General features: G+C 37.1%; 1 protein-coding gene across 2 annotated transcripts in view; it reads left to right on the top strand.

Annotated features, from left to right (window-relative positions):
- Positions 1-16,543, top strand: part of sfswap (splicing factor SWAP) — a 121,013-nt gene that overhangs the window by 38,401 nt on the left and 66,069 nt on the right. For both annotated transcript variants that reach the window (XM_016548269.1, XM_016548270.1), the window contains exons 11-12: positions 12,719-12,803; positions 13,157-13,393. In XM_016548269.1, the coding sequence (XP_016403755.1) occupies positions 12,719-12,803; positions 13,157-13,393 (322 nt within the window). The remainder of the gene's footprint in view (positions 1-12,718; positions 12,804-13,156; positions 13,394-16,543) is intronic.

Below are 16,543 nucleotides of genomic sequence, written 5' to 3'. Positions count from 1 at the left end.
GTAATCAAATGAAAATCAATTTACAACAAAACATTGCATTTTTATTTTTTTATTTTATTTTATCAGCCATGATGCTGCACAACAGAACTGTATAAATTAATAATAATAAAAAATAACTTGATTGTATGATATTCCTTAAAAATAATATTATTACTTTGAGAATTGCATTGTAGTATACAGTAGTAATATATTCAGTCATATAATTTCAAGTTAAATCGGACTTATATTTTGACGGTTTGTCGTGTAGGTCTTTCAGTTAGTTTTAGTTTCAGCATGTATTTGACGGTATTTTTTTCTCAAATGAAACTGCATAAAGCTGGTGAAGTGACTCTCAGAGCAGCTCTGAAGATGAAGTGCATGTGTTCATGTCCTCATATATTGAGATGCAGACGCTGAAAACACCGCGAATCACCTGTGTTTGAGTTTGTGTATCAGATTAAACTACTCCACGCATTCACACAAACACACAGAACATGCACTTATTAATAAGACTTATTAGCGACATGCACTGACTGGTTGCTGTAACATTTATTTCTATTGTGTGATAGGATGTTAGATTAACCCATATTGAGTAAAAATGTCCAGAGCTTATCATCATTATTAACATAAATTTGATCATAATCTCGATATGATGTCATTTATCGCCCGACGCTAATTTAGGCTATTTATAGAACGTGCTTGGTGGGCGACTCAGAGACTCCATGCGGGCTACCAGGTGCCCACGGGCACCACGTTGGTGACCACTGAGTTACACTCATGGAAGGTTGCCAGGCAACTTCTGCATGATCTAATTAATGTTCACTGTACCTTAAATTGAATGGGCGTGCATACATAACAAGGTTACATGTTCAAAAACAGCTAGATGAAGCATAACATAATAAAATGGAAAAAAGCAGATGGAACCGAAGACGTACTTGCATATATTGTATTTAATAGCCGACTTAAGCTCCTTTTATTGGGTAGAAAGTAACAAAAAAGCAGCCAATCACAGTGAAATGTAATTTGTGTAGGTTAAGGAGTTTTTATGATGGTATTGTAAGACTTGAAATCAGATGTCACTTGCACAAGTTTACACACATTGAGTTGAGTCTGTAGCTGCTGTTTTCCCACAGTGTGTGATTATGATCAACAGTTTGACTGAAGATTCTCCTTTCCTTAATGAGACCGCCGGCTGCGAGCTTTGGCTGTGTGCCTCTGTCAGTGTATATTTAGGTCAGAAATGTGAGGATCAGGCTTTTATGCGCAGTTTTGTGTGCGCTGCATTGCTTTCATCCAGGGCTAAGCAGAGACTTTGGGAGCTCAGATGAAATCGATTCTTTTTCCGGTTGCCATGGCGTAGTCATCCTTGCAAACTCTGGCTGTTTGATACCTCAGTGTGTTTCTGAGGGTAGAACTTCTGGTTTGGCCAGTTCACTCATTGATAGAGGTCTTACCTTTAATGTTCTTGCTAGCTAGGGATATCAGTGAACATGTTTAGTGTGATTAATTATTTAAAAAGTAACACATTTAAAAAAATGTAAGCAATCATCATGTCCTCTGATTTGTACTTAAATTTTGATTATTGTGATTATTTTTATTTATTGATATAAACTGATTTAATTTATTAATTAATTAGGCCTATGTAATTACTTACATTTTTAAACAGATTGACAGCCCTATCTGAACGGTTTTATTTGTTGTCTTATGGTCATATGTGTTTAGCTGTAGGGGTTGTTCTACATGATGTAGTTAGAAAAAGAAAAAATATGGAATAAGACACATACACCACTTTGTCCTGAAGTGTTTCCTGTAAAGTTATTAACTCTTAAAAATAAGATTCTAAAAGGGGCTTTTCATAGTGAATAGAAGAACCATTTTGGCTTCCCCAAAGAACATTTTTGTGAGTTCTTAAAATAAATACATATTTTGTCTTAGTGTGAAGAACATTTAAATATAGTCTGAAGATCCCTTTTCCACTAAAGAACATTTTATGCAATGGTAGAGGATCCATTGTACAATCAAGAATATTTAACATCCATGGAACCTTTTCATTATGCAAAATGTTCTTTATAGTGGAAAAGGGTTCTTTAGATTAATAAAATAATCTTAAGACTAATAAAAATGGTTCTTTTAAGAACTGTTTACTGAAAGGTTCTTTAGGGAACCCAAAACGGTTCTTCAATGGAATCGCTGCAAAAACCCACTTTTAGAAGCTTCATTTTTAGGAGCGTTTCACTGGATCCGAAGAGATGTTAGATCTGCAGCCTTCAGCTCTCTAAATATGGAGGTTGGAAGTAAGAAAGAATGAAAGGAAATAAGTAGGGATGCACCGAAATTAACATTCTTGGCCGAAGCCAAACAAAATGAAACACTGGGCTGAAGGCCGAATACTGAACATGGTTTTTCGCAAAAAATTACAATAATAACATTTATTCATGTTGATGGAGTTCTTGCTTTTTCTCAGCTTTTATTTTGGCAGAAACCTGCAGGAAGACCTTAGTGCTTCTTTTTGTTGACAACAGCAGATTTGTAAATGATTCTCATTATGAATTTGGGAAGACGTTTGTTGCACGTATAGCATTGTCACATGCCTTCATAAAATTCAATTCATAAAAATGTTACTAAGCAACTGAGGAATAACACTATTTCAGGGCAGATTTTCCTCGCGCTTTGGACTTTGAACCCTGGCGCTGCGAGCTCATGCAGCACTTTCTGAATACATGCAACATTAGAAAACACAACGTTCTGCAGTTTATTTAATTGTTTAAGGGCATTTCGCGATTTCAGTCATCATACAGTAACCAGCAACAATCACCCCATCCTCTTCTCATCGAAGACATGAGATGCAGTGCTAAACAGTCTCTCACTGTCGGTGCTTGTAATGATTTTTACGTCTTTCTCGGACAGTTTTAAATGATTCCACACTGCCGACTTGTTTGTTGCATTAGTGCGCACCTCTATTAGATCGCGTCACGTCATTGTTCGATACAATTTATTCGGTCTTTTCGTTTATTCGGCCGAACACCGAAAGATCTTTTGTTGCTATTTTCGGCCAAATAATTTCGGTTGCCGAACATTTGGTGCATCCCTAGAAAAATAAGAGCTTATAACATTGCGAAAAAAGAGGAAGGAGAGTGTTTTAGTGGGAAAATTAGACGAAATGTTCCATTGTCACAATCAATGCAACAATACTGTGCTCACAGCAGGATCTGATGTTATTTGCTTTCCCTGCCAGGAGGAATATTGTCTCCAGAGACAGAGTTGGGCTATGGCTTTAGCTAATTCCTTCAGTTGTTCAGAACTTTTTGCATCATATGTGGTGCAATTTTTAGTTGTTTATTCATTTTGAATATCTTCCACTCTTATTTGTACTTCCAACTGAGTGGCAATCATTCCAGCTGCCGGATGTGCTAAATGCTTCCCAAACTTTTAAAGCTTTGGCTTTGCTTTGGGTGCATAAAATTTGACATGCATTCCCAAAATTAACTGGGTAGAGAGTTCTGGAGATCCCTTGAGCTCACTTTTGGACTGCTGCTAAGCATTGTCTGAAAGAGCGATCAAGTTATGCTCCCAAGAAGTATTGGACTCACTTGGATGCTTAAAGTATTAGTTCACCCAAAAATGAAAGTTTTGTCAACATTTACTCATCCTCATGTCATTCCAAATGTCTATGACTTTCTTTCATGGAACACAAAAAAGGTACAAACTTTAAATCAGTCTTAAAATGTCTGAATATCATTTCATAAGATCAAGCAAAGTATCAGATCAAGTGACTTATGCAAGCAAATAATGCTAAGAGTACTACACTTTTCTTTAATTTGTATTTATTTTTTAATATGTGGCTTAATGCTCCAGTTTCTTTTATGCAAAATACAAGATTAGGCAAAATACAGTTTCATGGCCGGTAATATTTATGGCCAGTACAATTTCTCAGTTTAAGGCTGGTGTTGCAGAAAGTTTTGCTTCCTGAATTATGCTTTTCCTGCATGAGTATTTTGTTTAATATCATCTTAAATTGCGTGTTTTATCACGTCATTAGAGCAAACTGATAGAAAAACTGAACCATGTCAAAGTGTTGTCCGATGAAGCGTTCTGCATTCATGCACACTTCAGTGCTTTTTCATTTAAGTCATTTTGGAGGATTTTTATTTGCGCGGTCACGATAGAAATCCAGAGGTTCAGAGGAAGGACAGAGGAAGCCTCAAGCCTGTGAAAATCAATTTATTCTTGTAACTTGTGTGAATACCTCAAAGACACCATCCCACAACCTAGTGCTTTGAGCATCATACTACACGATGGGAGATCATGTGGTTAGTCATATTTCACTAACACCCGCTGCCCCATTAAAACCCGTGTCCCACCAAGTGTCTGAAAGCTTTTTATCTGTTTATGGGTGAATAAAAGTCGTATCAAATCAATAAATAGGGCAGAATAAACGCACGCACAGAAAAACTACAATGTAATATCTCAACACAAACGTTTTTTTTTTTTTTTGCATTGCATGATGTTCCTTTATTCCTCCTCACTTATTCAGGATCCACTGAGGATGCTTGACATGATTTGCAAAGTTCAGCATCCCTGTAAATTCGTCAGTCTCAGCCAGCATTTAAACTTGATGTTGGGATCTTCTTCAAAGCAAGTGAAATTTGTTTCAAATTTCTCCATCTCAGCAAAGTCTGACTGCTTTAAGTCAGCTATATTTAACCACATTTCATGTGTTTTCCCCCCTTAGTATATATATATATATATATATTTTTTTTTTTAAATATATGTGGGAACTTGTATTGTAAAAGGCTTTTACAAGGCAGAATGCTGTCTGGAGACTCTCAGGGACTGCTGTTGCTTGACTTTTAGAGGATAATGTATTGTCCTGGATGGTTCGGGCGCTTTGAATAATTTTTAAGGTCAGGTGAGGAGTTTGACCTTAAAGCTGGCAGGTTCTTAAAGTCACGATTCTTGTAATTGCGACCCAGTCTCGTATTTAAAACTGTCTGCTTTGACCATCATCACAGTTCTTGTGGTGTTCTCTTTGAAGAACATGTACTTATGTTTAATAAGGTCTTTTTATACATGGTAATGGTTGTTCCGGAGCCCATTGCCCTGTTTTATTTCTTCTTATCAGACCTTTCTCAGACAAGCTTTATATGTCATTTCCATTAAAACTAGTCTAGTATGGCACTTAATGTATTTATCAAAGAAAAACAGGGTCTGGTGAGTATGTCAGATGATAGCATGACATTGTTGTTTCTCTGCTTTCATTAATGGCCTAATTATTTGATATTTCAATCAAGATCCTCTAAGTTAATTTGAATGAAATTGACTAAGTTTTGTTCTTGTGTGGCATTAGAAACCTGAGAGTATATTTTTGCTTGATTTGGTGAGGTCCTTGTTAATATTTCCCTGTGTGATAATCAAGGATTTGGCTGGTCACCTCAACTTCATAAATCATCAATATTGCTTTTGTGCTACAGCTTTTGAGTTTCCGCTGCTCCGTCAACAGTTCCAGCTCTGAGGTTTTGGCACGCGCTCATGTTTAAATGAAATGGTTGGCCTTTTAGCTGCTTTTAATGAAAAGTGGAAACATTTCTCTGTAGTTCCACCAACGACTATATATGTATTGTATACCCATTTTGTTTTCCTCACAAACATTATAACGTTATTAAAAATGTGATCAAATTGCTCTTCTTCCACTCTTGAGCGACTACTATTATACATTAGAATGATTTCTGAACTGCACAGAGCTTTCTTCTGGAATTCAATAGAGCATATCTTCTGCTTATTACACTGCTCTCTTGAATACTTGATTCTGATTGGCCGATCGCAGGATCCTGCTGATATTTTTGTATAATGGATACTGATTTATATATGTGAATATTGTCCCTGGCAGCCAATTTCCTAGATAGCTAGTTGCAACTCTCTCATAGCACAGTGCATTCTTTTTATGTTAAAATCATTTCAACTTAGATCAATATTTCATGTCCTTTTTATTTATTTATTTGATTTTGTTATTTATTTATAAGTAGCCATGCAAGCAACATAATAATGAACTGTGGAATGGTCATCATCACAAAGTAAACCCCTTTAAGTTCTTAGAGAACTGCTCCACTTTGCATTGGGATCCAGATCAGCCTGTTGAGGTTTAAGTTGCGGTAATGAATGGCGTTATCCCTTACATATAATCTTTGATATTTTTTAATAAATGTGACATTCATGTTTTATTAAATAATTTTAAAAAATCTCTCTGCTCTCTTTTTCCAAGTTTTTGCCTCAGCCAATATTTCGTGTTTTTTCTTAAATTAAAGTAAAGCTTTATTTTTTAGAAGTGTATTTTTTACCCTCTGGCATGGTTTCTGCATTCTCTTTCATATCCAACAGACTACTTTAAAAACATGAAAATTGAAAGACAGAAATTATCTTTGTTGTGGTTTTTGAGGGCGGTAGTAAGGGAAAGACATTTGCATGTCTTCTGTAAATATTTCAAAATATCTTCCAAATATATCATTCAGAAAATTACGTTAATATTAAAAAAAATTTTAATTAGACTTGTGTTTTGTTTAATCAAAAGAATTATGAATACTTTTGCTGATTAGTGGTGTTACCTGGAGGTGGTTAAAAGACATGGAGGGCTGTAATAATCTCTTCATGTTTTATTTTGGCAGATGGATGTGCGCTACTCATGTCAGTGACTTTGAGAAATGCCTTCAAGCTCCAGTATCTCCGTTACGACAGTGGCGCTTAAAGGCTGTCTGCACATTTCTAGCAGTGTGCCACTTTACAGCCCCCTCTAGGGCACTTTTTCCTCAGCTAAACCGTTTTTGATCATGTGTCCCTCTCTCTTTTTTATGTACATCCAAGGTTGCAGCTTCCCTTTGGTTTCTGGTTACTTACAATGCATGGAGAAGTGAATAACATCCACAGGCTCCTGAATACAGACTACAGACAGTATGTGGAGGAGGAGACTGATCACTTGTAGAAAAATTAATCAGAAATGACAGCTCAGTGTAGTGGGTGTTGGAAAGAATGCCATTCTTTTTTAGGAAAGAAAGCATTCCTTTAATGTAAAACAATCAATTAGCTTATTTGTAAAGGCTTATTCTAGTCTATTGCTGGTCGATAAGTGGATTAGCTGGACTAGCCTGAAGAGTACCATATATTTGAATGATTTGAGGTAAAGAGTTGAATTTTAATACCATAGTTGTTAGATTTTGTGATTATTTGACGTCTCTGTGCTTCAAAAGTTTGGAAAAATTGAGATTTTTAAAGTTTTAAAAAAAAGTATTTTATGCAGGGCTACGTTTATTTAATAATAAAAAAACAGTAGTATTATGAACTATTTTTAAAATGTAAAACAACTGTTTGCCGTTTGAATTTATTTCGAAATGTAATTTTTCCTGTGATGGCAAAGCTGATTTTTCAGCAGCCATTACTGCAGTCTTCAGTGTCACATGACTCTTCAGAAATCATTCTAATATGCTGAGTTGGTGCTTAAGACACGTTTGAAATGTTTTTGAAAGAAGTCTTCTGTGTTAACTTGAATTTATTTAATTTTAATGAATGTGAACACTTGTCGTGTGTATTCACATGCAAACACATATGTGTTACAGTGCATAGTTGCATGGATATTGTCATTTTTGTTTGTGCCACTCCTCACACTCTCTTGCAACATGCTTGCTTCTCATCTTGTCCTGTCTCACGTCTCACATAGTTCACTTAAGGACCAACTGAGGTGCCAGGGTATCTGTTTTCTGTCAAGTCCCAAGACTCCCATATTCTCCTGTACCTACTTTAAAAGCACAGTCTGTAATTACTGCAACTGGCAGGCCATTAGTGGCAGTGCAAGAACAAACAGCAGCACTTCCTGTTCACTTCTGTGGTAATTAAGCAGGCATATTTGCAAACCCCAACCTCTGTTTTAAGCCTGTGAGCTGAGTCTTTGTCTTTGAGCGTCTGCTTCATCAATTATAGATCGTATCTTTAATTAGAGTCTCTCCGTCAATCCTAGCATTTTGTACTCCATAACCTCCTTTATTATGTCTATCCTAATTATAAAGAGAATTATCCAGTGTGTTTAATCGAAGCCTTGATGATTACAGTCTTACAGTATGAGCGCCCCAGTGTTTCTGCGGTTATTTGTGAAATAATTTAGTTTCATCCTTCAGTTTGTAAAAATTACAGATGGGTCACAATGGATGACTTTTTTGTGCAACATCTTAAGTTTTTACAGCTTTTATTAAGATTATTGTTAATTTATAAATACACTCGTTCATTGCTAATCCATGTTTATTCATAATACAATGTTGATTTATACAACTTGAAATGTTACAAAATATTAAATGTAGGGCTGTCGCGGTGAGGGAATTTCCCTTGCGGTAATTTTGAGTGGCTTAATAGTATGCGGTATTATCGCCATACATATACATATATATATAATTTGTGTGTGTATGTGTTACGATATAACTAACGAGGTCATATTCAGAAGACCATGAAACCGAAACCAAATAGCATTGAAACAGGAAGTGAAGTAAACAGAAGAGAATGACAAAATAACGGTCCGCATAACAGAACATAAACCTGACAATAAGATTGTTAGGCTATCGTTAGCCTATATGTATAACAGTTAGCCTAGTTGTAATCTGATCTTCTAATCTGACTGGACAAGAGACTTTCTATTGATATTTCCACCTGCACGTGTTCTAGACGGGCTGTCAGTCAGTGCAGTTACAGTGTTGTGCCACAAGGTGGTGGAAAGGGACTGTCATTCAACTACACGTTCAAAAACGCTGATTCATTCATTCAAAGAGACGTAATGAAACAAGCTGTTGAACTCATTTTAACTTTGAGCGCCATTTTAGAAGGCTCAGCTGACCAGCTAGGCGTCGATGCTAAGCCAGAGCTTTCCTTGGACATGACAACCTATTTTCACAAATATATATGACTCAGCCTGGAGGACAGACGCAAGTAATCGCACGCGCTCAGTCGATCTCTCTCTCATTCACTGTCTGTTTAGGCTTGTTAAGTGCAAATCTACGGAGCCTCTGTACAAATCAGCATGGTACACATTGTTATCATTACTAACTTGATTAATATTCAGTCCACATGCATGAAGTGTAAAACGAGAAGGGCATAACCTTACGAAAAAAGAAAACACGCAAAAATCGCAGTTGCTGCGGTTCTTGCATTCCTCTGCGGTTTGCTCGTCAATAGCGCAGTATTGCGATATTGCGGTTATCGCGACAGCCCTAATTACATGTAGAAATTAATGTTGGTTAATAAATCCTATAAAATTATTGTTTGTTTCTAGTTTCCTTATACGTAATTCATCTTCTAATGTTAACAAATTTACTAATGAAACCTTATTGTAACATTACTGTTTGTTTTATTTTCATTTTTTAGAGGTGTTGCTCTATTAACATGCTTTAGAAGTACAGTGATGCAAATCACTGTTACAGTTGTTCTTAAAGTTTATCCACCAAACTCTATATATTATGTGTTAACATCAGAGCAGTTTAGTCTTTCAACTTTGTCTTGACCATCCGCCTACAACAGTAGTCCTACCACTAAAAACATGTTTTAATGGACAAATAGCATTTTTTTTTTTTTTTTTTTGCAGAAGTGCTTTAACAAAACATGAGCCTCCCTTGGCCCATAGACCTCCACTGAAAATGTCTTGTCCCATAGTCTTCTATTGTAAATGCCTTGCCCTGTAGATTTCCACTGCAAATGCCTTGCCCTGTGGACTTTCATTCTAAATGTATTGCCCCCTAGACTTCCATTTTGAAAGCCTTGTCCCATTGACTTTCATTGTAAATGCCTTGCCCCGTAGATGTCCATTGTAAATGCCTTGCCTCATAGATGTCTATTGTGAGTGCTTTGCCCCATTGACCTCCACTGTAAATACCTTGCCCCATAGACTTCAGTTGTAATTGCATGGCTGTAGACATGGTTTATGTTTCACATACAAGTTCAGGGATGTGTTGTGTCTTTTTCTTTCTTTCTCCCTTTTTCCTTCTATCTCTTATCTCTCGCTCTTGTCAGTTACCAGTCTTCCTTTTCATTGTCGTCATTACTATATCTACATGCATTTTATCTAACTTTATAGTCCAGTTAGCTCTGCGCTTGCAGCTTGAAAGCCATTGTTCTTGATTTGTGCCTGTGTCTCTTCATTCGGTCTGCTGTACTTCAGTTCGCCTTTGAAGAGGTGGAAGAGCCAAAGAGCACTTCAGTCACCCTGCTTTCTTTGTTTGCCGCCTTTCATTGTATTCTCCTCTGAGGAAGTGAACCTTGGTTGCACCTCTCCTCCCTCACCATTCCATCCCTTGTTATTCCAATTTGTTTTGTCATTGTTTTATCCATTATTGCAGTGCCCTGCTTTTCTGTGAGCAGGAGGGGAATGCCCTGATAGGGTGGCAGTGGATTTGTCAGATAACCCAACTGTCCTCATGCCAGTGCGTTGATGGCTTGATTAGTGGAAAGAATAAACTGTACACAAGGCCTCCAACAGCTCATTTAAACTAATTAATTAAGAGAACAGAGGCAGCATCACTAAACAAGTCACCAGTTTCTTCAAAGCAGTTTTTTGATTTGCTGTTTTCCTCTATCTGGAATGTACTTTTGTTTTACTACTGACTTTTTGGAATAAGAAACTTACTTTTGTTGTCAGTTTCTGTGCTCTCTGCCACCTGAAATTTTTTCGAGAATCCTTACATGTTACAAAAGTGGTTTTGCCACTGCTTAGAAAAAAAGTCTGTTTTGTGAACATTGTACTGGCAGTATAAGATACGCTAGAGTTTTCAGTCTGTTTGACTGTTGTTCAGTTCGGTTTGCATGAAAGTTACTTTCCGAGTTAGGATGTGAGGAACCTCACTGAGGAAGTCTGCTTGAAGAGTTTTGGATTCGATTTGGAAAACATTCTGGTTTAATTTACCCAAGTGAACTGTTATTGATGATGTACATGATGACGACCGCACTTACGGGGCATCAGTCCCAAAGCGCCAAAGCCTTTTCCGTTGCTGATTGTCTCTGCAGAAACAGCCTTAGGTGAACAGCTAGCGTTCTTTGTATCTTTGATGCAAGACAGATGCAATAACCATGTAATGCGGGTCACAGCCATTTGCTTTTGCCTGTGTACATTTTCTTACAACATGCAATTTGACAAAACAGGTTTTAACACATAATTGTATCATGTCTGGTCAGATTTTTCAGCTCATGATGTAGACTGAAATGTAATGCAGTCAGTTGAAATGTTGAAGAATCTTCAAATAAGATAAACTAAAACAATATTGTTGCTTAAACACTTATCATTGTTTTCTTGCAATTGATGGTGTTTTGAATGGCGATGTGTAACCTAATGTGACAGAAGGGTGTTAAGAAGCATTTTTGGTGTGATTTTATCTTTTGTTGTTTTTATCTTTTGCTTGCTGTGTAACAAATTATTAACATTTATATGCCTCGTTCTTTAAAGCATCACCTTCTTTCTTTAATTGCAGTGATATAAGTAAATAATATATTCTATTTTTGATGCCTTCCCTTTGCATTTGTTACCTAGCTACAGAGCTAAACAGCTGTCAGACTGTGCTGATGACGCAACCATACTGCTGTTCAATTATTACAGTGTGAAAAGAAATCTGTGGTGTCAGGGGATTGGGGCTGAAGTGTGAACTCAAAAATATTCTGAGAAATATTCTGGAATGTACATTTTGTGATTTAACAAAATCGCTGTGTATTTGATTATGGGCGGATGATTTTTTTCTTAGAGATGATGGCAGAATCATATTTTCCATGGCATCACATCTCTTCATAAGCCTTCATGAATGACACCTACCATCATACTCTAAATTACAGCATGCTAACTCTCCCATAGTCACTTTGCTCATCAGTGTTTTGCTGTTATAGAGCTACTTCCACATGCTATGGTCCATCAGCATGCATTTCTTCTGCTGACTTTACCCATAAACAGGATTAAGGGATTACCGCCTTTATATGAGATGATGAAGACATTCTGTATGGCACCATCTCTACAGGGGAGAATGTGTTTAAGGAAACCCAAGGCTGAAGAAGTAATGTCGCTCATGTAAACTGGAAGGGAAGAATGAATGTAAAATGGAAGGAAAGAATGAATGTAAAATGGACGGAAGGAAGGAACAAATATAAAATGAAAGGAAGGAAGAAATGAATGTAAAATGGAAGGAAGGAACATAAGAAGGAAGGAGGCACGGAAGGGGACAACAGCGGGAAGGAAAAAATAAAAAGAAGAAAGTAAGGGAAAAAAGCAGGAGGGAAGAAAGCGGAAAAAGCAGGAATAAAGTAAGGTGAAGAAAGCAGGAATGAAGAGTAACCAAGCAGGAAGAAAGTAAAGGGGAAAGAAATCAGTAAGGAAGGAGAGGGAAGAAAAAGAATGAAAGAGGACATAGAAAGAACTTGAACATTAAAATATTACACATGTGGCCTTTTAAGAATGAGATGGGTTCTCTCTCAGGCTCTGCCTGTAGCCTGAACTCCTTCCATTTCCCCCTGTGCCTCCTTTTCTTCACCTGTTAACAGTATAGAGGAGTTACTGACTCAGAATAACCACATAATCAGTAAAAAGAAAGTCCTTTAAAATACTGTCAAGTTCTTGAGAGAGCCTTTGTCTGAAAACTGAGAGCTCAGGATTTTCATCCTTAACCTGTGTCTGCAAAGTAAAGTAACTTTGTGTCTCTCTTCCCTGTCTCTCTCTGTTCCTGTCGTCTCGGCCTCACAGGGTTCGCTGCTTTACAACAGTGGGGGGGACAGCACAGCAAACTGCTCTTCTGACAAGCAGCAGAACGAGGGCAAGCTCCTTAAAGGTAAGTCAGCTTTGCGCTCCATGATCGAGTCCCTCACCACCTGACCTCAGAACATCCTTGTCAGCCATACTAACATTTCACAATGTTCTCATGCACCCACGTAGCAGCACCATCCCATGTCTCTCCATCCATTAATTGCTGTTGTTGTGCTCAGGCTGTGTCACTTAGTGTTTAAAAATTGAGTGCTGACCCCTGTGTCTCCGCTAATGTAAATATAGATGAGCTATTGGGCTTGACTGTAATAATCACATCTTTGACCATAATGACAGTACCTATGCAGCAGATTTGTGCTAAGTGAGGAAGTTTAACGACAGTCACTAGACATAACGTGTCTATTATCGCTCCCTTCACAGCGTCCTTTGCGCCCATCTGCTTCGCAATAAAGTCGAAAGAAAATGACCTTCTGCCTCTGGAGAAGAATCGTGTGCGACTGGACGACGACTCAGATGAGGACGGGATGAAGGGGGAGGTGCAAGAGGGAGCGGAGTTGGCGATAGGATTGGTCGAAGCAGCCAGAGAGCCTCCTCAACCTCTATTGGCTGAGGAGAAGAAACCAGTACTGTCCCAGGAAGAGCTAGAGGCCAAACAAGGTGCGTCAAAATCTTCACTAAAGAATTATTTCATTCAAAAATAAACTTTCTGACAGCATTTACTCACCGGCTTGATCAAAACTGTGTGGAACTCAAAAATGTATAATTGTGAATTGCATCCTTCAATAAAAAGTTTCATTTGAATAATGTGCTAAAGTCTGAAGCCATATAGATTTAAATGACACATTAGCTAAGATTTAAATCTGCAGAAGTCAGGAAGAAAGGAAGGAGGGATGAACAAAGGACAGGAAGAGGGAAATAAGGTAGGTAGGAAGGAAGGAAGATAAATGGAACTAAGGAGGGAAGATAGGAAGAATGGAAGGAAGGAGAAATGAAAACCAAAAATGCCAATTTCGGCCGATAATTTTCGGCGGCCGAATTTTCGCTGAATCCCTAAAAAAAAAAAAAAACAAGAAGAGGGGAAGAAAGAATAAAGTACAGGAAGAGGGGAAGAAGCAAGGTAGGAAGGGGAAAAAAATGAAGAATAGAAAGAGGGGAGATAGAAGGAATGGAAATACAGGAGAAATTAAGGACAGGAAGAAGGAAAAGAACAAAGAACAGAAAGAGCGAAGGAAGGCTAGGAAGGAAGAGAATGAATAACAGAAAGAGGGAATATAGGAAGAATGTGAAGAAAGGAATAATGGATAGGAAGAAGAAATGATGGATCAAGGAACAAAGAACAGGAAGATGGAAGGAACGTAGGGGAAGAAAGAACAAAGAATAGGAAGAGGGAAAGAATTTAAATATAAAGAAGAAAGAATGAAGGAAGAGACAGGATGAAATGAAGGTCAGGAAAAGGGGAAAATTGACGAATGAGAACGGAGGGCAGGAGAAAGGAAGCATGAAAAGAAATGAAGATAGGCAGGATGGATTAAGAAAAAGAAGGAAGGATTATTTAAATTTAATGGCGCTCTTTTGAATATTTTTGAGCTTCAAAGTCTCCGCTCACTTTCATTATATGGTAAAGAGTGGCCAGAGTATTTCTCAAAATGAATAAGTCAAAGGTTTGGAAGAACATTAAATAAATTTTTCATTTTTGAACTGTCCTTTTAAAGCCACTAGACTCTTTTCTGGACCATTGTCCATCTTTTTAAATGCCAAGCATATTAGCAAGTTTTAGATTTGACTCACTATCTGTAGAGTTCAGAAGTTAAGTTTTGTAAGTGTATTACAATTGAAATAATTCCTTGTCTGCTGTTTTCAAGGCTGTTCTTTTGTAAATGTTCTGAAAAATTGTTCAAACAGAAGAGATGAGTCAGTTTGTGGAGTATTGCGAAAATAACTCGTGCTGATTTCCCTCACCGTAATTGTTGCAGCCCAAATGTAATTTCTCACTGGCCAGAAGCTTAGAAGCTAGACATCTTTTACTGTAACAAGATGAGAAATATTGAGAAACAATCTGTAGTTTATCATGATTACATTAAGCCGAGAGTTACCGGATTTTGCTGCACTTTTAGGACTTCTTCATTGTTCTTTTGACCCTCAGAGACTTAAAATAGTGAGCTGATCTGATCGCTGTCACATCACAATGACTGGCAGCACATTAAATTACTCCGGCGAGGGCCAGGGATCTAATGTAATAGATCTGTCCATATGGACCATGCTCACCAGTGGCAATAACTGTCCCCTGTAATTAAGAGGGAGTGTTTCACACAGATAAAATGAGAAGGACAGCTCGCAGTCAAAGATACCAACAACGTCTACACTGGAAATGAGATCTGCAGATGTGCATGAGAGATTGTAAATGAGTTTTTGCCTAAAAACAGGAAATTTTCGGACCTACTACACTACCACTACCCGTTTGGGGTCAGTACGATTTTTGAAACAAGTCTGCATTTATTTGATCAAAATAAAGTAAAAACAGTAATATTGTGAAATATTACTAGTAATGTTTTTCTATTTTAATACATTTCAAAAAGTGTGATGCAAAGCTGAATTTTCAGCAGCCATTACTCCAGTCTTCAGTGTCACATGATCATTCAGGAACATTCTAATATGCTGATTTGCTGCTCAAAAAACATTTCTTATTATTACTAATATTGAAAACAGTTGTGCTGCTTAACCTTTTTGGGAACCGTGACTTTTTTCCAGGATTTTTTGATTAATAGAGAGTTTAAAAGAATCGTTTTTATGTAATATAGTCTTTACTGATACTTTGATTAGTTAAAAGGATAATTCACCCAAAAATGGAAATTTACTCACCCTCTAGTTGTTCAGAGCCTGTATGAGTTTCTTTCTTCTGTTGAACACAAAAGAAGATATTTTGAAGAATGTGGTGGTCCCCATTGACTTCTATAGTATGGGGGGAAAAAATGCAATGGAAGACAATGGAGAGCAGAAAATTATTATTCCTTTAAAGACACTGATTAAAAATATAATTTATTAAATATATCAATATTAACATACAAATGATCAATATTATTTTCTTTAAGAAGTCATACCAACCCTAAACTTTTGAATGGTATTGTATATATATCATGTTTTTGCTATAATGATACATTAGTATATTTTGGATAGTTTATCCAATAATGAAAGCTCTGCATCATTATTCACCCTTATGGCATTCCAAACTCATATGACTTTCTTTCTTGTAACAAAAGGATTTATTTTTTTTTTAATAGATGAACTGGCTGCTGATTTCAGTATAATGAAAGTCAGTAGGGATCTGTCTCCAAAATGACTGAAAAAGCACGTCTGAAGTCATATTATTTAAAGGGGTCATATGACGTTGTTAAAAAAAGAACATTATTTTGTGTATTTGGTGTAATGAAATGTGTTTATGCGGTTTAAGGTTCGAAAAACACATTATTTTCCACATACTGTACATTATTGTTAGAGCCCGACCGATATGGTTTTTTTTGGCAAACAAAGTAGTTTCACTTTCACAAGGAAACACACAGCGTCTCCACGACATGGCGGCGCGGCAGCAACAACAATACTACAGTGAGAATCAAAGTTACGCCTTCTTTCTTTGCGTGAACATTTGGGTGGCGTTATGCAAATCTTCCCACACAGTAACGTAGACATGTGGGGGCTTGTTTAAAAGAGGCGTTTTAGGAGGGCGTGGACGAGTCTTGACTTTTATAAAGAATATCTCTTGGGTTTGAGACTTTAGTCTTTGCAACTTTAGGGATCTTATCCACGAACAGC

The sequence above is a fragment of the Sinocyclocheilus rhinocerous genome, unplaced genomic scaffold, assembly GCF_001515625.1.
Source record: "Sinocyclocheilus rhinocerous isolate Xijiao unplaced genomic scaffold, SAMN03320098_v1.1 scaffold192, whole genome shotgun sequence".
NCBI classification, from domain to species: domain Eukaryota; kingdom Metazoa; phylum Chordata; class Actinopteri; order Cypriniformes; family Cyprinidae; genus Sinocyclocheilus; species Sinocyclocheilus rhinocerous.
The sequence above is the reverse complement of the archived record's forward strand: the minus strand, read 5'-3'. Positions and strand labels throughout refer to the sequence as shown.